This window comes from Ursus arctos, unplaced genomic scaffold, assembly GCF_023065955.2.
Source record: "Ursus arctos isolate Adak ecotype North America unplaced genomic scaffold, UrsArc2.0 scaffold_11, whole genome shotgun sequence".
Taxonomy (NCBI): domain Eukaryota; kingdom Metazoa; phylum Chordata; class Mammalia; order Carnivora; family Ursidae; genus Ursus; species Ursus arctos.
The window spans coordinates 55,106,166-55,131,732 of NW_026622775.1; the positions used below are offsets into that span (position 1 = coordinate 55,106,166).

Sequence of the window (25,567 nt, forward strand, 5' to 3'; positions counted from 1 at the left end):
CTATCTCTTCTCGATGGAAAGTACCTGGAGAATTAAAACTGCATTATTATTATTATTATTATTATTATTATTATTATAAAATAATTTGTTATTGCTTATTGAACACCTACCTACATATTAAAGACCAGTGTCATTTGTATACTTTAGACATGGCGCAAAATATCAGTGTGTATTAAGGTTTGTCTAAATAATTGGCAGTTCAGGGTTCACTACTAAAATTTTGGTGACAGTAAATTCTACGTATGTTTTTTGTAGGCAATAAATGCAGAAATTAAAGTAGCTGTCTCCCCCATCACCCTGTGGTATTTACTGAATGCAGAGTTGATAGCACTAAAGTAGGCAAATTGGACTAACCTTGATCTTCCAAAAATAACTTGTCTTTTCTTTTAACTTTCTCATTATGATAGAATTCTCTTCCAAAAATTTGACAACAAATGAGAGAGGGCTGAGAACTCATGTCGAAAGTTTTTCTCTTCATATTTCTGGTTCTGTTAAAATGAAATATGGTTCTGGAAGTCAGACCAAATTTCCATCACTGGAATTTGTAAATTGATTTGGATCATCTTAGGTAAAACTTAAATTAGACCTTGAGATAACCGATTATACTTAATTGACTTAGCGCTTTGTCCAGAATTAATAACGGGCAACACACTTTAGGCTAAATAACTCGGGCCTTATTCAGACCCACTTATTCAGGTGATCCTTTGGAGCTGGCGTACGTCGGAAGTTTCGCCCCCAAGTTAACCTCGCTGCCCCAGGTGAACATTCCTTCTAGTTCCCTCTCTGAAGGTGTCGCTTTTCTCTCCCCCCCCCCACCCCCCACAGGGACCCTCTGAAAATCCAGCAACTCCAGAACCAAATCCGGCTGGAGCAGGAGGCCAGCGCGCGGCACCCCCCGCCCGCCGCCGCCCCGCGCAGCGCGCCCCCGTCGCCGCCCTTCCCGCCGCCGCCCGCCTTCCCCGAGCTCGCGGCCTGCGCGTCGCCCGCCTCCCCGGAGCCCATGAGCGCCCTCGCCTCCCGCTCCGCGCCCGCCATGCAGTCCTCCGGCTCCTTCAACTACGCGCGCCCCAAGCAGTTCATCGCGGCACAGAACCTCGGCCCCGCGTCGGGCCACGGCACGCCGGCCTCCAGCCCCAGCTCCTCCAGCCTCCCGTCGCCCATGTCCCCGACCCTGAAGCAGTTCGGCCGCGCGTCCGCGCCGCCCTTCTCGCAGCCCTTCGGCGCCGAGCCCGAGGCTCCGTGGTGCCCGTCCTCGCCGTCGCCCCCGCCGCCGCCGCCCCCGGTCTTCAGCCCCACGACGGCCTTCCCGGTGCCCGACGTGTTCCCGCTGCCGCCGCCGCCGCCCCCGCTCCCCAGCGTGGCCCCGGCCTCCCTGTGCGCCTCGCCCACGGCCCGCTTCGGCCACAGCCAGACGCCCGCGGCCTTCCTCAGCGCCCTGCTGCCCTCGCAGCCGCCGCCGCCGGTGGCCGTCAACGCCCTGGGCCTGCCCAAGGGCGTCACCCCCGTGTGAGTGACAGCTGCACGCCTCCGCTGCCCTCCCCGCACACCCGCTAATCCACAGCCCAGGGCTAGCGCTGTACCGTTTCCGCGTCTTTCCTTCCGTCGTGTTAAGATTCTTATCACGACAACTTTACGGAACTATTCTTTTTTTTTTAAAAAAGATTTTATTTTTATTTTATTCGACAGAGATAGAGACAGCCAGCGAGAGAGGGAACACAAGCAGGGGGAGTGGGAGAGGAAGAAGCAGGCTCATAGCGGAGGAGCCTGATGTGGGGCTCGATCCTATAACGCCGGGATCACGCCCTGAGCCGAAGGCAGACGCTCAACCGCTGTGCCACCCAGGCGCCCCTACCGAACTATTCTTGCTTAGCTACTTTACCGTTACCAAGACCAGTACTTTCTCTTCTACATTAAACAGTGTAAGACTCTCATCAGAAACCATCCACGGTGTACACAGGGCTCTTAATAATTGTGAAGAGAGTGGCGCTAGCTACCACGTAGCGCACCGTGCAGTTCACGGTTGCTCCCTCATTTGATGTGCTCCTAAGAGGTGTCGCGGCCCCACTTACAGCTGAGGATTCCCGTAGGTGAAGAATTTGCTCAGGGTCCCATTAGCCACTCAACGGAGATTTGAATTCACGTCTGTCTGACTCCGAATTCATGCTCTTACCAACAAACCACGTATCTTAATATTTCAGATCAGTATTACAATAACTGTGGAGGGGCTTGGTTATTAAGTATATGCCTAATGTTTTTGAAATAGCTAAATTAACAATTAAAAACTACGCCTTTATATATATGTAGTCATTGGGCAGAAGGAAGAAAAACAGGTAAATGTCTTTGTGTTACCGATGCAAGGAAGTGAGGATGCGTGCAATCTAGTGAAGTGATGTGCCAGTTCTGTCCTAATGGTAATCTCTAGCTAGACTGTATGGATCCTCTGTCTCAGTTTTTCTCTTTGCAGATTATCTAAGTACTTGTCTTTCCTATGTTGCAATGATGATATGGCAGCCATCTGAAGTCTCTAAATAGAAAAATCTATGAGACTAAGATGAAATCTACAAAAGTGCACTAAACCTTCAAAAGAAATCTGTCATTTAGGTGATTGGCACATATTATTGATGACGAAAAGGCAGCATATACTCATTTTACTGAAGAGTTCAAAAACAAGTACCCATCAGCAAACGTCAAGCCAGTTCCTACATCTCTGAAATAAACTCCAAAATCCTACTTCAGTCTCCCAGAATCCAAATATTGTTCAGAGAGAAAAGGAAATTCTACTAGAGAATAAAATGAAAAGACCTTAGAATTAGGTTATTTTCATTTATATGAAAAAGTTTCCCATTTGGGGATGTACTAATACCACATTAGAGATGAGCATTGCTATGCTTGACTTGGACAAGCTGTACTGAGGACAAGCTGTATCAGTTAGCAATGTCTTGTTTCCTTAGGCACTTTCTAAATGTTGATTATGTGAATTCTATATTTGAATCTGGCTTCTTCTCAAATCTTTATTGGAAAAACCTCAAATGAATACATAAATAAGTAGAATAAAGGAGGAGAGGTGGTATAGTAATGTGATAATGGGCTTCTACTGAAAGTTGAGTGAGTCAACTTGGCTGAGAAAACTTTTGTTTTTCTCCCCTACTTCTCGGTTTTCTTTTATTTGGCTTCTAGGAAACGAAGTATTCTCTTGCCACAAAGAAGCTAACTGTTAGATTCAAAAAGTGGGAGTTTGTTGCATGACACTGTTTTGTCCCTCTGACTAGGAAATGGTACCAAATCTTGCTTCCCAGGAAGATAAGCACTTAACTGTGTAATCTTTCTCCTACTGAACAAGGACTAAACTATCAAAGATGTTGGGTCATCATACCTTTTATCATCTTAAGTAGAAACAGTAGTTTTTTCTGATCTTTGAAATTCTCATAAGAATATATGTAGTTCTAAGAGCTTACTGCAAGTAATAGAAGCATTTATCTCTTATCTATGATAGTATTAATTTTAGGGAGTAAAGCATTTTACAGTTATTACCATTAAAGAATCTAGCAGCTCCTGCCATTTCTTAAAAATTAATGGAGAAGTCATGCTAATTTTGTGGGATCTATGGAAAACTGTACCCAAAGATAGACACTGCGACACCAAAGATAAATGGCAATATAGGCTGCAGATTTTTATCTCTGCGCCAGTCCAATAAGCCATCATTATGGTTACCCTTTTGTCTCCAAGGAATTTTCCTTTTGCTAAATCACACATACTTGAAACATTCATTCTTCCAGTTTGATACACGTGACTTTTGGAACATGTTTCTCCTCTCGTATATTATGAGATCCCTCATTTGCGTTCTGAATTAAAAACGAGAAGATAGCTATTTTTCTATCCTAATCCAATTGATTTGCCAAATGTCCCTGTTAGGGATGCCATGACTACAAATTATGGCATCCTTGAACTTGTAGGAACTGGCAAACTGTTGTCCAATCAGTCCTTTAAGTTACTTTCATTTATATTTCACTGTGAATTTGCGATTATGATAGCAAATTCAGTTCTACTTATATGTGTAATTTCTCTGGTTGAATGGTTTTGCTGTATTTGTCAAGTGCCAGTAAATAGATTGATTACACATGACTCAGTAAGTAGAAATATGGTAAGTTGTTTGTTTTGTTTTTTTGCCTGCCTTGTTTTAGCAAAGTCTTAAATATAAATGTCACTTATCTCAGTTTTCTTAATCATCAGTGGCATTCTAGTTGTTTTATTCTGTTTGTATGTTTAGCATTGTCCTCGTTTTAATCTGGAAAAGGGTAGGCTGGTCATGCACTAAGTTTTTAAATAGTCCATGAAGATAAGGTTCTATTTCTCATGTGTCTGGGTAGCAGAGGTCAGACAGTCAGGGAGCAAAGGCCGTGGATGCCAGGGGTATACCAGCAGGTCAAGAAGGCCAGTGACAGTGAGCTGCGCTCAGACCCACAGCGACACTGGTTGGTTGTTGGCTGATTGCGGTTTGGGGAACTTCTGCACAGCCAGTTCCTCCAGCGCCTTTCTTTCTTCCGACAGCTACATTCTTCCCCAAGGTGACCGGGGTCACTAGCAGCTTCTCAAAGCTGTTGATGGACACAAATGTGAAGTTGACTAAATCTTTCAGATGGGGGCAGTGAGGAGAAAACGTGCCTTAGAAGCCCGTGTGCACTTCGATAACATTCATGCGTTCTCCCCTCACAACTGCTGATAGTTAGTTTTACGGCTCCCCTTGCTGTCCCCCGTTCCTTTACACAGTAAGCTCCTGCGAGGCGGTGGGAATGCAGAGGGTTGGGGAATGCCACCTAGGGGGAGTGCAGCGGCTGTGTCTCTGCTGGTCTCGGAGCAGCTGTAGCGAGCCTCCCGGTGAATCAGATCAGAACTGTCGCTGAGAACCAGGTTGGCACTGTAGTTTTTGGCCACCTTCACATTCTTAGAATCAGTGTCTAAGGGAGGGCCACATAGCCACAGTGCTACAATGTTTTATACTCTTAATTGCCTCTTTTGTATAAGTAGGCCTTGGTTTGAAATGTTATCCCATGTCTGTCAGAAGGAACAGCATATGTCAATGAGAGCTTTTATATGGATGTATCCATGAGAGCGTTTATTCTGTAGGCACTCCGCTCTTTCCAGACATTACCTCATTGTCCCTCTCTTTCTCCCTCATTTATAAGAAACAGGTAGGTGGGGACATTATCATCACTCTGCATTCAAGGTGAGAGTGCCAAGAGGCAAAGGGATTTCTCAGGGTTCTGGAGTAAGCCCGAGCAAAGAGAGAGTCGCGTGACTTAGCCTGGGTGTATTGCCCAGGTTGATCTCAGATAAATCTGATATCTGCTACTTCTTGATCAAAGAAAACAGCTGCAGACCAACAAAACAGAATCCCCTAAGTCTTAAGGAAAAGTTTGTAAAGATTTATTTGTACTTTGTACTTGTACTAAGTCAAGACAGTTGTTAGATAGTAACTAACAGAAAAGACAAAAGACAAAAGCTGCACTGGACTCTGCAGATATTATCTCATCACTCCTGTCTTTCTCCCATCTTGCAGGAAACAGCGAGGTGGGGGGCCTTGTCGTTCCCTGTCAAAGGCAGAGGCCTGAAGGGGTTGCAGGCTTTCCCAGGGTCTTGTTATTGGGTTCACTAGTATTTTAGAGGATTGCCCAGAACGTTGCATCCGATCCCGGGCAACTATTTCCTGGCAAATTAGCAAGTCAGGTCTCGGGGTCTGCTGTGACTAATGATGATTCCGTTGAAATGTCTGCCCCAGGAACAGGTCAGAATCAGACCTGCTCATCTTGGATGGCTCTGTACCACGTAGTGCTACGGTGCACACACGTGTGTAAGTTTATTCTTTAGAGAAGCCAGAAGGTAATGTGAGGAGAACTGAATATATTTATAAAGGCATCTATTTTCCTTTAGGTATGAGCTCAGGTTATCCGCTTGTACTGTAACACCTTTGGCTTCATAATAAAATTCAGTTAGAAAAAATAGAATTGATACATAAAAACTCAAGTTTGTGTATCTTGGGCTTTTTTATATATTAATTCGTATATTACATTCTTGAATATGAGGGATTCCTAAATGCCAACATGTTAATGATTCTGCTTACTGTGGAATTTTGTGGAATTTAGTTACTGTTAGATATCACTGAATCTGAGAAGAGAATAAGAGGACTCTACGTAGTTAGAAAAAGTCTTTGATGGCTAGATAGGCACATCACCTCTTAAATCAGTGTTGTACTGTGGAGATCTGAGTTTCTGGAATACACTGACAAAACTGACCTAGAATGCTATATCAAGGGCAGGATGCTTTCAAGATTATTCAGTAGCCAAGAAAAGAAAGAAAGAAAACCTCCTAGGATTTGGTGGGGTTGCATCTGGAAGATTTTACCTTCCAGATGCATGTGTATATGCTTAAGATGTTTTTACCCCCCCGACCACATGAATATTATTTTAAAATGGTAAGTGACTTACTGTTGAAGCTAGAGTAAACAGGTCAGTAATATATTTTGCAGAGTTGGGCCGAACTGTATACACGGAAGTATTTATATTCAGCGTGGGAGGCTTGTATGAACTGTTTACTGCTTAAGATCTGCTTCTGAGTAGGGGTTTTTGTGAAGGGTTCTGGTTTTAGTAACAGTTTACTTTGAATAAGCATTTAAGCATTTTTATTTTTAATCGTACAAACCATCATGAAAGGAGATCATCTCTTTGTCACCACGTACTCTTTGTAAAATTTCCTAATGAGTTGTTGCTCTTCATTTATCAACAGTGGTGCCACTGGGGAGAGACAGCCACTGCCATTTTACGTTACATTCCAACAAGGCATGAGTTTTATAGGGAAACAAACTCAGTTGCCAAAACTTAGCCTCGAGAGCCTAGAACTGTTTTTCTTTTCTGTTGCCTGCACCACAAAAGCATACTCCACTTTGGTTTCTACGCTAACATTATATACTCACTCTGTGCTCAGTTTTAACACAGTTGCTTGAAGTGTTTTCTGAATCGCGTTAATCCAGATGAGACACTCTCTGGAAAGAAAGGTTCCGTGGTAAAACAAGGGTGAGAAGTGCTGTATCCTGTACGTCTTTTCTCAGGGTTCACGATGCCCTGGTGACCCTGCCAGGCTCATGCAGACCGTGCGACCTCTGCAGCACCTAGCTGTCCCTGCGGGTCTTCACACTGTCACTGAGGCCTCAGAGGTAGCGTCACCTCCTCAGACCTGTGACTGACCGCACTGTGTAATACAGCCACCCACTCACACCCCGGTCCCTTCATAGCACTTACACCCTCCCGCTGTGTCCCTCCTGCCACCCTTTTACTTCCCGTCTCCGCCATCCCCGCCACAGAAGATGATTTTTCGAAATACAGTCACTTCGTTTTGTTCAACATTGTATCCTGAGCACCTAGAACAGGACTGAACACTGAGAAGCCAATCAATAAAGGTTATTTGCACCTTTTGGGAAACGGGTCAAGAGTTCTTGGCATCTTTTTAAACTCCTTTCCCGCTTTCAGTCTTTTCCCCTCAGCCAGTTTCATCTCCCTGACTGGCTTCCATACCGGACAGGTTCCGTTGGCCCCTCCAGAGACACCCTGAGTGTGGCAGGCACTGGTCCAAGTGCCTGACGTGTATTAGCTCGTGTCGTTTCCTAGTAATCCTAGGAGCTCTATGCTAGTACTACCGACATTTTACACTTTACAGAGGAGGAAACTGAGGCATGTAGCCACTAGTCACTAGCCCAAACCACAGTGTTTTAGGCAGTAAAAAATAAGAGATTATCCCTTCTACACCTTTATTCCTGCGAAGTCTGAATTCCTTCCCCTCCCCATCTCTCCTCGTCTGCGTCCGCATCATCCTTCAGGATCCCAGATTCTACTCTTTCATGGAGTCTTCTGCAGTCATGCTAGCCAGCACTCTCTTCTTTTTTTAACTCCCATTGCACCTAGAATTACTACGACGTAGTTTGTTCCTTCATTTATACTCCAGCTTGATTATCAACCCCTCCAAGAGCAAAGACCACCCTTTAGGACTTGGCTATCTTCTTGTCAGGTAGGATACTTTTTAGACTATAGTGATAAGGCTTTTGTTTTATTATTGTTTTTCACTTTTATGCATAGAATTTCTACTGCACAGAATTCCAGGATGTCATCAGGTGACACAGTCACTTATCTTACAAACCAACTATGGAGTTAGAGGCCTAACAGAATTTGTGCTGATGTATTGGCCCAGCATTGTGCCTTCCTAGATACTCAATAAGTATTTGTGCAGTGACTGTTAGACATTTAAAAATCTTTCAGTTGATTGATTTGATTTCAGTGTTAATTGTTCAGAACCAAGAAAATACGTGTACCTTAAATTCTGTAAGAGAAAATAATGTCTTTAAAATAGTGGGAAATAGAGATGAAGTAAATGTTCCTCTAACGCTTGTCATCTTTCTGTGTTTACGGAATGCCCTTGTTAAAAGAAATATAGAATGATCAAGATTTTTATGTGGGTCAAAGAGTAATTTTAATTGTACTCTTTGAAACAATAAAATATCTGGGTGGCAGGAACCCAGACCAAGGTGAATGGCTTCTCTATGAAATGTCCCAGAGCAGTTGTTCTTAAGATCCCCAAAGACTCAAGTATACTGAGAAATGTTTTTAAGCCACAGGACTCCTATTGTGAATAGACAGGTGTTTACTTGTTCAAGAGGACTCTTGTGGCTGACTTTAAAAAACCAGTTCTCTGTTTCTATTGTTTAGGTGATCTGTTCTGACCTTGACAGCTGCCCTTTGCCCTTTCTTTCTTATTTGTGCCGAGAACATGGCTCTCGGGGTGTTCTGCCTGCAGAGACACAGTGAAGCTTCTGTGGTCAGTGCTGCTCGTCCTCACAACTCGTTTATGTTGTCAGGCTCAAAGTAATAATGGGAACCCATGTGTCCCCAATAATATGTGACGTGACACAGAGCTGGCTTTCATTTTACCTTTCAGGTGACTTCAGAATGTACCTCTTGTAGGTCACAGATGTTAAGGCTTTAGTTAAAAGCAGCACAGAACTTTATTTCCAAACCGTGTAATTTGTATGTGTTCTGAGCCTGATGTTTTATATGTGGTTTGATTACAGATGGCTTTGGGACAATTTTTCTTGCCTGAGGGAGGAAGGCAGAGAAAGGTCAGAAGGGTAGTAAGGACGGCACATGTTGCATGGTGCACTGGGTGTTATATGTAAACAATGAATCATGGAACACTACATCAAAAACTAAGGATATACTGTATGGTGATTAACATAACATAAAAAATTATTAAAAAAAAAAGAAGTGAAGATAGAGGGGCGCCTGGGTGGCTCAGTGGGTTAAGCGTCTGCCTTCGGCTCGGGTCATGATCCCAAGGCCCTGGGATCCAGTCCCACATCAGGCTCCCTGCTCAGCAGGGAGTCTGCTTCTCCCTCTGCGTTTGCCTCTCCCGCCCACCCTTCCCACCCCTCCTCTTCCTCTCTCAAATTTTTTTGAAGAGAGAGCCCAAGCAGGGGGAAAAGGGCAGAGGAGAGGGAGAAGCAGACTCCTTGCTGAGCAGGGAGCCTGACTTGGGCCTGACTCCAGGACCCTGGGACCATGACATCAATCGACTGAGCCACCCAGGTGCCCCAATAAATAAAATTAAAAACAAAAAACAAGAAGTGAAGATACATAGTACATCCATTCACTTATTCCATGAATATTATTTTCGGGTCTGCTATTTGGCAAGCATTGCAATTAACCAGAGGCATGGTGTGAGAGAGGCAATTAAAAAAAACGTAGATTAATAAAGTTTGATAAGTGCTATGAAGAAAACAGACACAGTACAATAACTAATGGGTAGACTTGGTCAGGGTCCTCCTTTCCAAGGGGACATTAATCCGAAGGCTATATAGGCTGACGACATTGTCCTGAGAAAGAGAGTAAGGGCCAGAGGCGCCAGGCTCACGAAGCCGGCACGGAATGCACATTTTTGTTGAAGGGCGGTAGGTTCTAAAAATCAAGGTTATTATAAGTCATGATTCCTATGGCTCTCGCTGTTCCTGTGTCACAGATTCACTGCCCAGCTCCTTAAAAATCAAGATCCATTCCCAGGGAGTAGGATACAACCAAGTCTGACCAAGTCTTTGATGCTCACAGGATATCACAATATTTTTTTTAATACCAGTGTTTAACACCCTCCATCTGAACTTCAGGGCAAATGACTAGAAAAGGAAGAACCTGGAAAAGCTGTCAGGGTATTTTCTGCAATAGGTATCAGAAGACTCGACTACCCGTCGATTAAATACACCTGGTTTATTGATTTACATAACAAGTGTGGGGTCAGGCAGTCCCACGGGTATGTCACCCGTGTCCCAAAAACATAATCAGGGCTCCGGGGTCTCTGTCCTTCCAAGCTGTCGTCCTCAGCACGTCGCGGGTTCTCCCCTTGTGCTCAGTGTGGATGCAGCAGTTTGGGGCATTACATTTTGACACAGTGGTGGCCAGTGAAAGAAGAGGCGCATTTCTTCCTGTGTGTTGCTTTTTAGAGGTGAGAAATCTTTAACTAGAGCACCTCACCCTTTCCCACTGACATTTCCCCAGTCTCAGTGGCCAGGCTCCACCACATGCCTCTGGCCACACTAACCAGTGTCCAGGGGATTGAGACCACTCAAATTAACTTAGGTCAGTCACCCCTGAGTTTGGGCAGGTGGTCACCTTCTCTAAGCACATTGGAAGGTGAACACCCCACAAAATCAGGGGAAGTTCAGCAAGGACACAAAGGGGAACGGACAGGAGGAGCACAGGCCTCAGGACTCCATGGTATTACTGACGAGGGCCGAGTGCACCGTGGTTACTGGATGCTCGTGTTTTCTCTCGCGTATTTAGTGACTGTCTTGTTCGCAGCATTTTTGGGTGAAATGGTGAGAAGCAGAGGGTTTGGTGAACCTCAGTGTTAATTTACATCCTCAGCCTTACTGGGGCTTTCTACCGTATCAGTGAGGTGGTACCAGCACACAATGCCTTGACATATTTTCAGTAAACTTTTTTTTTAAACTTAAAAATGTCTTACCATAAAACGTATAAATAAGGAAGCATATACAAGGTATATGTGTAGTTTAAAAGAATAATAATAAAAATTATACCTGTTTCGAGTACCTTTGAAGGCTCCCTATGTCACCCTCCCCAGTCACATCCACAGCTGTCCCGGAGAGATAACCATTACCCCGAATTTCTGAGTTAATCCTTCTCTTACTTGTCTTAATGGTTTATGTATGTATGTTTCCCTAAGTTTATTTCTCAAACGTTTTTTAATGTATCAGAATCACCTAGAAGATTTGTTAAAACACAGATTGCCAGACCCTAACCTGAGTTTCTGATTCAGTAGGTCTGGAGTGAGTCCAAAAATCTGCATTTCTAATAGTTTCTCAGGTGATGTGGGTGCCATTGGTCCAGGGACCCCCCTTTGAGAACCCCCGCCTTGGTAGAAGACCGCTTAGCTTTTGTCTGTTTATAAATGGAAGCATATTTGATGTATTCTTTAACTTGCCTTTTTTAAAACTTGACATTACATCTTTGAAATTCAACTTTAGTGAAATGGGTAGCTACAGGTCATTCATTTTCACTACTATATAGTATTCTATTTCTCTTGCGTCTTTACCCACAGCCCTCTGAGGGAATAGGAAGGAAGTAGGAAGCAAATTGCTTAAGGCATCAACAGAAATGATTCCCTGGCTCACATGGTCCAGGGCGTTGTTGCTGCCCTTGGAAAGGAAAGTTCTGAGGTGTTACTTATCCCTAGGCTCTCCAGGAGGTTTAGAGGCTTGGGGTGTTGGGGTGTACCAGGCATAGCAGGACCTGCAGACCTTTTCTAGCCCTTTAGTATAAAATAGACCTTTTATAACACTGGCCTCCTCTAATCAAATCAGGATAAAAGGGGATGGAAGGGAAGATAACAATATTTGCTTCGAATAAGCTAGACAGTATTGTTGAATAAATCGATTGCAAAGCATCAGGAGGATTGAATTTACGAAAGTATGAAAGAAGTATGTTCTCTTTCAAATCTTCTCAATAGCCATATATGGTATATATGTTTATACCTGTCTATAGGAAATGTTAAGAAACTTGCCCAAAGTCACAAACCTAATACCAGACAGAGCCAGATTTTTATTTTTTTTTAAAGATTTTATTTATTTGAGAGGGAGCAAGCACGAGCACAAGCAGGGGGAGCGGCAGGTAGAAGGAGAAGCAGGCTCCCGCTGAGCAAGGAGCCTGATGCGGGGCTCAATCCCAGGACCCTGGGATCATGACCTGAGCCGAAGGCAGACGCTTAACCAACTGAGCCACCCAGGCACGCCCAGAGCTAGATTTTAAAGCTAGCTGCGATTACAAATCACACCGTATTTTCACTTTACATTGCTGCCTCCCTGTGACTAAAACACAGGCCTTCCCTATTCTTGGCATTTCTCTAACCACTGAGACACACTTCCTAAAGTATGTCCACTTTCTTTGAAAACTGGTTCCAGTTAGTGTTACCTGAACACCGAAACCAGCTTTCATGGTTCTTTGCGTAATTAATGGGAATAGATACAGCATTAGAAAAGAGTGGGACACACTGACACATGTACTGTCTTTGTTGGACTTGAATGTTTGGCTTGGATTTATGTGCCTGACAAGTGACTCTATTGCCCTGTGCTTTTGTCCTGCAGGGGATTTCCAAAGAAGGCCAATAGAACTGCTAGAATAGCTTCTGATGAGGAGATTCAAGGCACAAAGGATGCTGTCATCCAAGACCTGGAAAGAAAACTTCGCTTCAAGGAGGACCTGCTGAACAATGGCCAGCCGGTACGCAGAGATGGATTTGGGGCCTGGACTTGGACTTTAGCTGCCCACATCAGAGAGCACTTCCTCCACTTTGGTTCTTGCACTTTGTCCACAAAATTGATTTCATTACCCCTAAATCTCAGTGTTCTTCTTAGCATGATGGCCTGAATCTGGGGAAAAGGGAGAAAGTGGAAAGGCTTCCATTATTTCCTGCCGGTCGTGAAAACCATTCTTGGAGGGAAGATAGCAAGTTGGAGATAAAGAGGAAGGGCTGATTTTAAGGTGGGGAGTGAAACAAATGAGGAATTGCAGCATTACAAAGAAAAGGGAACAAATCTGGCTGGGTAGGAGGGGGAAGGTGTGCTCTGGAATGATCTCTATCTACCAAAAGTACCAAAAGGAGAATGTGGATTCTATGACATGTACTCCTACACAAAGACTATCTTTCCTGAGGACATGGCCGCTGGAGTCCAGTACTGTCCGAGTAGACCATTCCTAGGGGCCGAATCGGTAATCTGAAGGAGTAACGCTTGTTTCACAGTACCGTTCTGCTGTCCGCACGGTGGATCTGGGGAACAATGTATATAAGATGTTTTCGCCATTGGACTTCAATGTTTCCTCACCAGTTGTTTCTCATTTTTTACTGACCCTTCCTCTTATCACATCCGAGTATTTTTTAGGGGACAGGAAGAACAAGTCTCACAAATAAGACTTCCTAGGTGAAGGAAAGGAGCCTTTTGTGGCTTTATTTTGGAATTACCACCAGAAAAATTTGCCCGGCTCTTAAGTAGAAGAAGAAAAGGGCCTCTTTGTATAAAAGCTCCCTCTCAGATACCTTTTTCAGAGTAGAAAGCTCTCTATGTTAAACACGTTTTCTAGGAATTTTAATTCTCACACATCAATAAATAAAAATGTGAGAACAGAGCATGTTTGATGGGAAAGGTGGAGGGTAGAGGAGGGGTGCTGAATGCTGCTTTTATCAGGGCATCCTAATCTGAGTTCAGGAAGATTAAAATTCTAATGAGATCTTGTGTTGGTCATTCATTTCATTGAGAAGAGAAGATTTTCACAAAGGGAAAATATTTTCTCCCTGAAATAAGTAATTGCATGTGTAAATGTGCACACTCTGGAAGTTTTCCCTGGCTCTGTCAACTAAAGCCTTTGAAAGATTAAAACAAATACTTGTGGGAACTTACTCAAGCCAGGTAAAGGCATTTCTCCAGTTTTTTGGGTTTTTTGGATCTCTGTGTAAACATTCCTTATGGACTAAGAGTCTCTTGGTTAAGGAGACTTAAGACTTCTATAAGCTGTTATATCATATTATGTATATTACATGTATATCTCTCTGTTTAGCAGTGAGCAACATTCACAGCGAGTTCCAAAGATTTCCACATTTGAGAGTTTAAAAGGACAACTTTTTCCTAGTGTTGCATATTATTCTGTTACTTAATTTTGGCTTCTGTAGACAGAGCTTGGATATCCACATGGCCTAGTGGTTTAGAAACAAAACTGAAGTGAATTTGACTTTTACTGGTAGCAGGTGCATTCTGGCAAAGGACTAAGTATCAAATTGCTATTTCTGCTTATACGGAATAGGGTAGAAATTACTCCAGTCCTACCTTTGATGTTGATACAGTTCTCCACGAAAACATTAGGAAGGCTTTTAAGAGAGCAGGTATTTAAAACTCTCTTTGAAAACTGAATTCAGTGATTCTTTAACAGATGTGAGCAGATTAATTTAAGTAACAACATACTTGGACTGAGACAGTCCATGCACCAAACATCGACCTCTACCTCGTCTTATCCTCCACCCCTTCTTTAGTAAATGAAATAATATGAACTTCAGGACTCTGTCATTTGGCACTAACTTGTTTCACTTCCCGGTTCCAGCTGGGACTAGAACCAGTAATTACTGGAAATTGTAAATTTATTCAACATATTTTCCTGATTAGAGAGTTTCCAATAGAATTTGCATCTACGTTCAGAAGTTTGGAAGTTTACTGAAATAAATTCTGTTTTTTTGGGTTTTTTTTTAAGATTCTGCCTTACTAATTATTCTCTACTTTGAATCAAACACTTGTTTATGGGACAGAGGGTCTCTGAAAGTTCTTCCCAGACCTGTAATTCTAACGCATTTTAGAAGCAAAACTCAAAGGCAGGAAACAGCCCAATAGACAGAACAAAAACGTTGGCATTTCTTTTGTGTTAAGAATGGCCCAGCAAATATGCTTTGGCCAAATCTAGAGTCCTGGCTGCTAGATGCAAAAACATTACCACTTTGTTTGCCTGATGGGCAAGCAGTCTGCCTCCGAGTAGAATCTCGAATTGTGGATATTAGCTTTAGCAAGTATCTTTCACAGTCCTTTTGCTAATTCAGCCATGTGCAGGCGTTCTTTGTGGACTATTATATTTGCCTACGTTCACCTGCCACACAGCAGCCTAGGAAATGCCCTCGGAGGTGAGAACCCCAAACAGAGGGGACCACTGCCAGCTGGTCTGAAACTTCCCTTATCAGAGGCTTGGAGCCGACTAGCTGTTGTGAAGCTTGTGGACGGCTATGAAAACAACATTTCCCTTAAAAAGTATTTTGCTATTTGAATATCTTTTTTCTCTGTATGGCTCATTAAGGATTAGCACATGACCCATATTTTCTTTGTGGTTTCTGCCTTGTTCGATTGTTATATTCACCTTAAATTTGTGCTGTATCAGTTGGTGGCTCTCGAGAGTAGTCACCCCATCTCCAAACACTGGGTTAGGTCACTAAGACCAGAAGGGGAGGGGAGTGACCTGAAGGATGGGAAAGAAACAGACTCCTTTTATACACAGGCATCTGAAGGCTGAGAGAAAATAGTTACAGAAAACATCAAAACTCATTTTTTAAAATTCCTTATCGTGAGGCGGTATGTGACTGTGAATTTGCTAATACTGTGTTTTTTGTGACTTACTTTGTTTAGAGGTTAACATATGAGGAGAGAATGGCTCGTCGATTACTAGGTGCTGACAGTGCAACTGTTTTTAATATTCAGGAGCCAGAAGAGGAAACAGCTAATCAGGTACTGTGTTCCTCTGGACTAATAATTGTTTTTTTCGAAAAATAATAATTATTCTGTTCCCTCTCCTCATCCTCTTTATGGACACTATTCTTGGGATCAATTCTGTGGGAACTAGAGGGCAAGTCAAAGAGAAGTGGTGTTAATATCACCAGTCAGCCTCATGGCTAATATTTATTGAGCACATAGCATGCGCCAGATGGGTGTGTTAAGTGACTGATAAGAGTTATTTCAGTCAGTGATACCTGTTCTTTTTATCTTCTTATTGATCAATTTATTCTCCTTTCAAGTATCTTTCTGTTTTTCCTGTCCTGTGCTTTAATGCAAAACAGCTTCATGGGGAGAAACAGTTTCACTGAAATTGTTTGAAATAGGTAGTGAATATTTCCAACTATATTCTTAACATCTAGTCAAAGTAAAATATCTGTGTATAGAAAAAAATGATGTCTTTACTTTCCTTCACATATATAGTAGAAATCACTAATCAGCAGAAACCTAAATCGCTATTTTTGCTCCCCTGCTACCGCCAGAAAGTCCCTTCATGGATTTGATGTAAGCTGTTTTATAATCTCCACAGCTTCTGCTTGGAGTTTCCAGATGTAGTCTCGAGATTTAAAAAAACTTTTTAAAACAAGTTTAAAGGATCAAGTAAACTCTTATAGATGTTGAGAAATAGGTCTGCCTCCAATATCCGAAGATTTTTCTGTGTTAAATATTGCTACCAGAACAAAACTAGAAATCTTGCTAGATTCTTATTTCTGTCGTTAGTCTTCACTTCTTTTTTTTCTGCCATTACAGGAAATTGGGTCTCCTCATGCTTCTGTAGGGAGTCCTCTGGACGGTCAAAAGGTTAAGATTTTCACCTTTCTTCTCCTTCCTGTCTTTCACTGTTATCTGTTTTCTCGTGTTTTTCTTTGTTTACCCGTGTATCTGTCTTTACCGCCATGTAGCAACTACAAGTCCTATGACCAGTGTCTAGTTCTATTTAATATCAGATGAACAGAGTTACTGCCGTGTGCTTTTTGTCATATATTTACAAACTTGAATTCGATTCTGTCACTAAGTGAATACTCTGAACTGTAAATCGTTAAAAGTTTCTCATTTGTTATACCTTTCTGGGGGAAAACGTGCTAATTCTTAAACTGATTAATTTGATAGTAATTAAAACAAAACAACTCCTGTATTTTTTGCAGTTTTATTCATACTGTTGTATTTCTTCCCTCAAGACAACAGTTTTTTTAAAGGCAGGGTAACTTTTTTATGAGAAAACCTAGTTAAAACGTCTTTTATTTGTTACTAAAGAGAGTCTTTGGTACTGGGCTGCCTTGTTTTCATTGTGCTGTGTAACAAGAGAACCGTAGGACCCCCCTTCATCACCATAGGATGTTGATGGCTACTTTGCTTTTGTCTTTTTAACCAAAATTCTGACTGGACTGTCAATTCCGTTTTTCTTTTTAAAGAGGGTGGAGAGTAGTTCCTACTAGCTGCAGAGCTGAGGAGGAGTTCAGAGGCTTTGTGGCTGAGGATTGTTAGGAGTGAAAAGAAATGCCATTTTGCCCATTATTCGCTTGATAAAATGCTGTGCGACCCTGCAGCTGCCTGCCCTTCCGAAGAGCTGCACCAGCCCGCCTCAGCTTTCAGCCTCCAGAAAGAAACCGCTGTTCCATTGTGTTTTCTTTTCGTGAACAGTTTAGGCATACAAAGCTGTTGCCTTTTTCTTTCTTCCCCACACCCCCCAAGAGAAAAGAGAAAGAAATTCATCTTCATAGTTTTTTGGAGGGAGGAAGATGATAAGACCTGAAGACAATTTGAAATATCATATATACTTACTTCCAGATGTTTTTTGTTTTACATGGAATTGAGTTGGGTTTGGACTTGTTTTAAGTCTCTGGTAAAAAGATCACTGTCTTTTGAGTGCCTCAATGGAGAGGAGAATAAGACTCCTGAGACACATGGGACACAAGGGACTGAAGTTGCTAACATGATGTTTTTTCTGCCTGATACAGGAATACAAAGTCTCCAGCTGTGAACAGAGACTCATCAGTGAAATTGAGTACAGGCTAGAACGGTCTCCTGTGGATGAATCAGGTGATGACATTCAGTATGGGGACGTGCCTGTGGAAAATGGAGTGGCACCATTCTTTGAGATGAAGCTGAAACATTACAAGATCTTTGAGGGAATGCCTGTAACTTTCACATGCAGGGTGACTGGGAATCCAAAGCCAAAGGTAAGCCGAAAACATGGCTTTTTAAGCTAAACTTCCAAAATACAGCATGTATGATAGGAGGAAGAGATACAGATGACCTTTCTCAGTACCTGTGATGTAAAATGTCTGAAGTACTGTTAAGTTCAGGGCCTTCCTCAGGAGGCATTAGAAACCAAAAAGAGTAGAAGAAGGGTAGAGTTTGGGTTTGAAGAATAGAACAGGAGAATAACAAATAACTGACAAGGAGCTTTTCATACACCTATATCATTTACTCATGTGATGTTATCAGTGTCCCTCCCAAAGTGCAGGTGACTGAACTGAGCTCAGTGAGGTTTAATTAACTTGCCCAAGGTCAAGGAGCTGATGAGCCGCCAGGCTTGAACACGAACCCCATGCTGTGTCCCATACAGAGAGGCAGTGCTTACCACAAATTATAAAAACTTCAGATCTTTAATCTACAGAACCGAGGCTTCCTGTCCTTACAAAGGGGCTAGGGGCCAGAATACTGTTGAGAAAGGATATTCAAAGGAACTCTGATACTCAGGAGGATTAGGCTGACCTCCATGGGAGCCCTCTTTCTCCAGACACATGGAAACAGCTGGATAAAGAGTTGCCCAGTCTTTAAAGGGAGACGAGAATAACTAACTGCTCACTAGTCCTGAAAGCAATAAACAGAATCACACTTTTCCCTAGAACTTGGGAGAAAAGAATGAAAAAGGTGCCCATGAGAAATGGAAACTCCCCATTTACACTTTCACATGATACGAAGCCAAAAGCTGAGAAATTTATATGAAATTTAGTCCAGGATGATTAAAATCCTTGTTTCTGGCAGAAGGAAGCAAAAACTGCCCCAGAGAACACTCTCACAATTTGGGGCATATGAAACTTCTGTAGGGTAAGAGGGAGGAAGAAGAAATTCACAGTAAAAACTTACAAACCACATGGGAAACAATGATAAAGAGAATCAACAGCAAAAGAAACAAGAAAATAGAAGCTCAGGTTTTACACAATATTGAACAGTCTTAAGCAAACTATAAAATAACTGTTTAAAATGATTGAAGCAATTTTAAAAGAAACAAAGTGGGCGCCTGGGTGGCTCAGTGGGTTAAGTGTCTGCCTTCAGCTCAGGTCATGATCCCAGGGTCCTGGGATCGAGCCCCATGTTGGGCTCCCTGTTCAGCAGGGAGTCTCCTCCTCCCTCTACCCCTCTCCCCACTTGTGCTTACTCTCTCTCTCAAATAAATAAATAAAAATCTTTTTTAAAAATAAAAATAAATAAATAAAAGAAATAGAAACTTTAATGGAAAAAAAAACAGGACAATACCAAAGACCAGGCAAATTTGTAAAACAAGCATATAGAAATGAAAAATACACTCACTGAAATTAAAAGCTTAACAGTAATGTCATAGAGAAAGAGCAAAGAAAATAGCCTTAAATTTTCAAACGCGTATCTACCTAAGATGAGACTTTTATAATAATAAACTGTTGTTAGAGAAAACTTCTTTATTCTTGGCATAATTTGGATAATGGCTGTGTATTCACAAACATGATATCAAATTCATGTACTAAAAATAAATGTGCAGCTTATGAATGAAACTCAACAAGAAATTGTATGTTAAGCTTCCAAAATCTTCACAAAGATCCCTTGTTATTTTCAAATCTTACTCAAGGCTTAAGGTCATTAATTAAGTTCTAAGATCACTAATTCTTGTTTTAAAGAACGCTCTGTTCACCTTAGAGATGAGCTGTTGTGTTTAACATAACTCTGCTTTTCTAGTAGGAATTTAAATGCTTCACAGCTTTAAGAGGCTTAATTTTTTAAGAATTTTTATTGTTAGATTGTCTTCTTTCACCTTTCCTTCCTCCCCCTTCCTCCCTCTTGTCCTCCCTGCAGTTCTTTTTCTTGCCTCCCTGGTTTACTGAAGAACTGCTTCTTCGGCATGTGGTGTATAAATTACGTTAGGACAATTAAAGTATGGGATATTCATCATGTTTTAAAAAATACATCCTTTTTTTTTTGCTTATGTTTTTTTTTTAAAAAATTGTATTCTCCCCTTGACATGCTTGTTCCATATGGAGAGGTGAGAAAATTGAAATTGAAAGGAATTTCTAATTCACCCTGTTTTCATCTCTTGTACCCTCCCCTGTCCTCTCCATCAGCAGTGTTGGTAAAATTGTTGGACTGCTTCTTATTTCTCATTTGAAAGTTGTATTCCAAGTACAATGGATGTTAGAAGTATGATTAAAGGAAAGAAACAAGTCTGAAGAACTGGTGTAGTGGCAAGAATGCAAAAGGAAGAAATTGTATACTAATCACAGCTTCTCTGTTCCATCAGAAAACATAAAACCACCAAGAAGAGAATGATAATTATGAAATATCGTGCTTTATCTAATTTAATTTAGTTACGAGTTACGAGTCTAGTTGACTCATTTTTAGGTTCTGGAGATTAATAATAGTCTGTAAATTTAGAGCTAATTGAAAAATAGGGGTTGGAAACGTTACAGCAGTCAGATCCCGATTTTCACGCGCTTATTTAGTGCTACATATTTCTAGCTGTTCCTTTCTTAGAAATGTAAGTTTCAAAGAGATTTTTCAGATTCAGAAGCTCACGTATAGAGAGTTGAATTTGAATGCCGATTGTGGTCTCAATTTGCATATGGATTTACATTAAGGAAGACCTTCATTTTAAAAACTGAAGGTTCTAAAGTAGGTTTCTTCGGTTAGGAATGAGTTAGGAATGCTTTAGGTTGCCAGGAACAACAGGGACAACAAAGAACTTGTTGGGGCTTTAGAAAGGGGGATTTGCGTGTAACACCCAGTGCACCATGCAATACGTGCGTGTTACACACAACTAATGAATCATCGAACTTCGCATCAGAAACCAGGGATGTACTGTATGGTGACTAACATAATATAATAAAAAAACATTAAAAAAAAGAAAAAAGGGGCGCCTGGGTGGCACAGCGGTTAAGCGTCTGCCTTCGGCTCAGGGCGTGATCCCGGTGTTGTGGGATCAAGCCCCACATCAGGCTCCTCCGCTATGAGCCTGCTTCTTCCTCTCCCACTCCCCCTGCTTGTGTTCCCTCTCTCGCTGGCTGTCTCTATCTCTGTCCAATAAATAAATAAAATCTTAAAAATAAAAAAAAAAGAAAGGGGGATTTGTTTAGTTCTCTAACCGTAAGTCTAGCGGTGAGTCGATGCGGGCATTAGTTCAGCATCGCAGTCCTGGGAGGGCTGCCGGCACTGTGATTCACCATTACGGCCCCATGTCTCAACTGTCAAAAAATAATAACTCATCATGAAGGACCTGTACGCCAGTGATTTTATTTAAAGATGAGGGAAGGTAGGAGGACCTATGAAAGAGGTAGTTTGACCACTTTAAAATGTGTTACTTAGTCCAGCTTTATTTTTACTTTATTCTTCACATTTAATTTTCTATCAAACCAAGTTAAGATATTATTGAAAATTATTGGAGGTTTAAATACTATTGTGTTTTCCTTAACATTGTGGGGAGAGTGGACAAACTTTCAACCTTGGAGCATATGCTCCTTGGCCCAGAATTAAAGCAGTAGAGCTCCACCCGCGACTGACCCCTAACTGTTGCTCGCTCCTCACTGCCATTTTGTCTAACACAGTCAGTGGAATGGTTGGAGTTTGGGGTCTGTTATTGTTCTCTAAAATAACCTTCTTACCTTTGCTTTACAAGTAACACATTTTACTTCAGTGCATTTCATTCAGTACATGTGAAAACAGAAGCAAAAAGAAAAAGGCCTGTAGAGCCACCCCAGAACTAACTACTGTCCACGTTCGGTATAGATCCCGCCATATAAATAATATGTAAAAAATATGTGAATAATATGAATACCTACTTATATACATATTTTTAAAAATAAAGATGTATAATTTTTAAAAACTAAAATAGAATTAAATCTGTTACCTACTTTTTTCACTCAAAAATCAATTTCCGATTCAGATGTTCTGTTTAACGTTTTAACATGCAAACTCCAATCAGCTTTGTAAGCCCCCCAGTTAGTATTTCTCAGTCCCCTAAACTGAGCAGCACTACACACATCCTTAATCCTTCATCACTGCTTCCTCTCACAGATCTACTGGTTTAAAGATGGAAAGCAGATCTCTCCAAAGAATGATCACTACACCATTCAAAGAGATCTAGACGGGACCTGCTCTCTCCACACCGCAGCCTCCACCCTAGACGACGATGGGAATTACACAATTATGGCTGCAAACCCTCAGGTAAAGATTAAGGGTAGAGGTCTGGCTTCAGTTCTCTGCATAGCGCTTACAGGCATTTATTTGGAGAAAGGAACTGTTTCATTAAAAGATGGAATCACATTTCTTTGACTTTAAACTGTCTCCCCAAATTCTACGTCCATTTTGGTTTTGGAGGATAGAAAAATTCTTTGTTTCATTAGTATTTATTTATTCCATCAGGTGTTTTTCACATGAATAACTCCAGTGCAGATGTGTATTCGTCCTACAAATCTTACTCAGGGCCTAAAAGTTACACTTTTTACTTCGGTGGTGGGGTTGCAGTGGTGGACAGAACAAAGTCCTGAGATAGAAAATAAGTCCGTAAAAACATCCATAAATAATATAATTTCAGATAGGATCAAGTTCTATGAAGACAAAAAAGGATAGTGAGTGACATACATAAATATGCTGTAGTAAAAAAATTCTCAAAAAGTAGTATATTTAAAAGAAATATATATACTTAATTCAATGGAATTTAAGTATATAATGTAGACAAATTAGAATTTTGATAGCATCTGTGTATGGCATTCAGGATTAGTTTCCATCCAAATGTTTTCTCTTGTTTTTGCCCTTTGATTTAGGGTCAAAAAATCAGCTGCCTACTTAGAATTTAATAGGCAGCTACTGGGTATCAGGTTCCCAACTCAAGCCTGCAAGTTCTTTTTTGAGTGTCAGGGATGTTTTAGGCACTGTGCTGGGTAGGGAGGATGCAAAAATGAGTAAGAAGTGATTTTGTACCTTCAGAGCTGAATGTATGACAGGGTAATTTTACGAAGTCGGTAGAAGTCATGTAAATAGCACACTTAAAAAAAAGAAGCTAAAATTAACAATTTTATTATATAACTAATGAAGATTGTCCAGTTGTGTTTTTTAAATCTCTGACCTATTTCTATCATTCCATATTTCATTATTTCTTTTGAAGGAAACATGAAGTGGTAGAAAATGATACAAATAATTTCAGCAAAGCTTACACAATTCTAAGTTTGTGCACTGTTTATCCTAATACTACATTGTCACATAAACATCTATTTCTGCAGTAATACTAAGATTAGAATGAAATTCTATTTATCCACAAATCAGGTTGTGAGAGAGCATAGCAAACTCTTCCCTGTCAACAGTTTCCATATTAAATATGCACTTCCTTGAGGTTCTAATTTTTCAATCAGTGAATACATGACTGTCACCTTGAAAAACAGTCAAAAGCACAACTTTCACTAAAAGTTACATTGTAATACTAATTTGTGTCCATGTTTGGAGGATTTGAGGGAAAAGAAGTAGAACCTGCTTTTTTCTTTCTCATTGTATTTTAGTATATTTCCTTGACTATTATTAATACATTTCAGTTTTCAGTTTCTGCCTCCTAAAATACTAGTGGAGAACCCAGCAAAATCCAGAATTTTTCTTCATGCTAAGTCCTTTATTCCTCTTTCCCCTAGAAAGGTTGGAATGTATTATAAGAGATCGAATTGCCAGTCCTGGTCCTGATGTTAATTTTGAGACATTTTTCCTAGTGAATGCTTTAAACCATTATTGGAGTCAGCGGTTTTCTAGAACAAAGAACATAAATGTAAAATTGCCATTATGAGCCTGCTTCCAGTCTTCTTCAAATTATACTAATGTCGTTTTACATGTGGAGAAGTTCTAAGCGGGGAGGGACTCCACTGGCCATGAGCAGAGCTGGAGGTTGCATGCCAGCGTCTGAGCGTCTGACTACTGACAGGTGATGACGACGTCCTTAGATGAAGCAGGCTGCTGACGATCCCCTTTGGAACACAGAAGAGGAGGAAGGGAAAGAAATGAAAAGAATGAAATGACACCACAAAAACCAGAAACGCAGAACAGAGCTGGTGCCACTGAAAGGCCTAAGTGGTGCAGGTCAGGGGTGAAGAGCCTGAACTTTGGCATCAGACAGATCGGAGCTGAATTTCCATCTCTGCCACTCACCACCCATGTGACCTTGAGCAAGTCACCTAACCTCTCTGTGCCTCTTTCCTCTTCCATGAAATGAGAATAATCCTGTGGATTTAAATCATGCATTCGGTTTACCTGGCACCTAATATGCTTTCAGTAAAAGCTCGTTTTGTCACGATTTTAATTCAGAGACACTAATAACCCTGTCTTAAAGCCGCAGCCCTAAAAGTGGGCAGAAGCCTGTGGAATTAGGATGTAGAGGATGGTTCTGTTTCCAGACATTCCAGTCCTACTATTAGAGTAAGCAGGTCACTTCGGGATGGAGTTTCTACCCAACGTGTTGCTGGTGTGTGGTCTTCTGAGCTCCTGGCTTTTCCTTTTGACCACCCCCATGGGAAAGGGGTGAGTTAGGCAGCAGATGTGGCTGTGCCACAACTGCCACAGCTGTGGGCTTGGGCGGAGGGAGCCGCAAGCCGGAGACCAGCCACGCCCACAGCACAGCTGACAGGAGCCACACATGAAGCTGGGAAGTTGCTTTGCTCCCAGCACACTCGGCGCCAAAAGGCCCAAAAGAGAGCTGTCAAGGCCCTCCCTCCAGTCCCCAGAGAATTCTGCTGCTTTACCAAATCCCAGGATAAGTCCCAAAGTTAACCCTCTCTCGTTCTTGGCCTCTACCCTTTGAAGAGGAGACAAAGAAATGAGAAGTGGACCAGTTTGTATCAGGTAGCCCAAAGCCAGCCCTTCGAACAGAACGTCCCTGTGATCTCACCTGTGATTTCAGCAAACAGTAGTGTGACTGCTCTGGGTCTGTCAGAGGAAGCAAAAGTCCAAGACCTGCAGAGGTCACAGAAACCAAAGCAGTTCCCAAACCGAGAATTGCAACTGTCTCTCAAGGTTAGCTGATCCAGCCGGTATTCTAATTAAAGAGGGTGAGACTAAATTATGTCTCCTTTTCTACCTGACGGACCAAAGGAAGCCATAGGAGGGAAAACTTGGGAAGACAATCTGAGGAAATCCTGAAGGTGGGCATGCAGATGGAAATTGCTGCGGCAGAATTTTTATATTTATGGTACTCGGTATTAATTGCTATTCCAAGTGTCAGCATGTTGCCTGGCTGATTTTAATTTCCTGCTCTCCCCTGGCGTCCTCGGTAGCAGGTATGTACAGATATGCCAGGTGCGGGTTTTGTGAGCTGCCCCCGGAAACCCGAACAGCCTTCACTGCCCATTAGAAAGACAAAGAGGCGTTTAAACCGTGATCATCCGCAGTCCGTTTTTTTACCTAATCCTTGATATAAGTCATCATTTGTTGTTTCTGGGA

General features: G+C 41.8%; 2 protein-coding genes across 13 annotated transcripts in view; one reads left to right on the forward strand and one right to left on the reverse strand.

The window, feature by feature from the left end:
* PALLD (palladin, cytoskeletal associated protein) overlaps window positions 1–25,567 on the forward strand; it is a 395,572-nt gene that overhangs the window by 352,885 nt on the left and 17,120 nt on the right. For 4 of the 11 annotated variants that reach the window (XM_057310166.1, XM_057310168.1, XM_057310169.1 and 1 more), the window contains 6 exons: window positions 826–1,506; window positions 12,692–12,827; window positions 15,761–15,859; window positions 16,655–16,705; window positions 17,863–18,084; window positions 22,169–22,318. In XM_057310166.1, coding sequence (XP_057166149.1) covers window positions 826–1,506; window positions 12,692–12,827; window positions 15,761–15,859; window positions 16,655–16,705; window positions 17,863–18,084; window positions 22,169–22,318 — 1,339 coding nt within the window. The remainder of the gene's footprint in view (window positions 1–825; window positions 1,507–12,691; window positions 12,828–15,760; window positions 15,860–16,654; window positions 16,706–17,862; window positions 18,085–22,168; window positions 22,319–25,567) is intronic. The other 7 variants (XM_057310175.1, XM_057310172.1, XM_057310174.1 and 4 more) reach the window with 3 other exon arrangements.
* CBR4 (carbonyl reductase 4) overlaps window positions 23,155–25,567 on the reverse strand; it is an 87,631-nt gene continuing 85,218 nt past the window's right edge. Inside the window, exons 5-6 of one of the 2 annotated variants that reach the window (XM_044379235.3) lie at window positions 25,017–25,081; window positions 23,155–24,099 (exon numbers count right to left, since the gene is read on the reverse strand). In XM_044379235.3, coding sequence (XP_044235170.1) covers window positions 23,950–24,099; window positions 25,017–25,081 — 215 coding nt within the window. In that variant the 3' untranslated portion in view covers window positions 23,155–23,949. The remainder of the gene's footprint in view (window positions 24,100–25,016; window positions 25,082–25,567) is intronic. The other variant, XM_026485591.4, reaches the window with a different exon arrangement.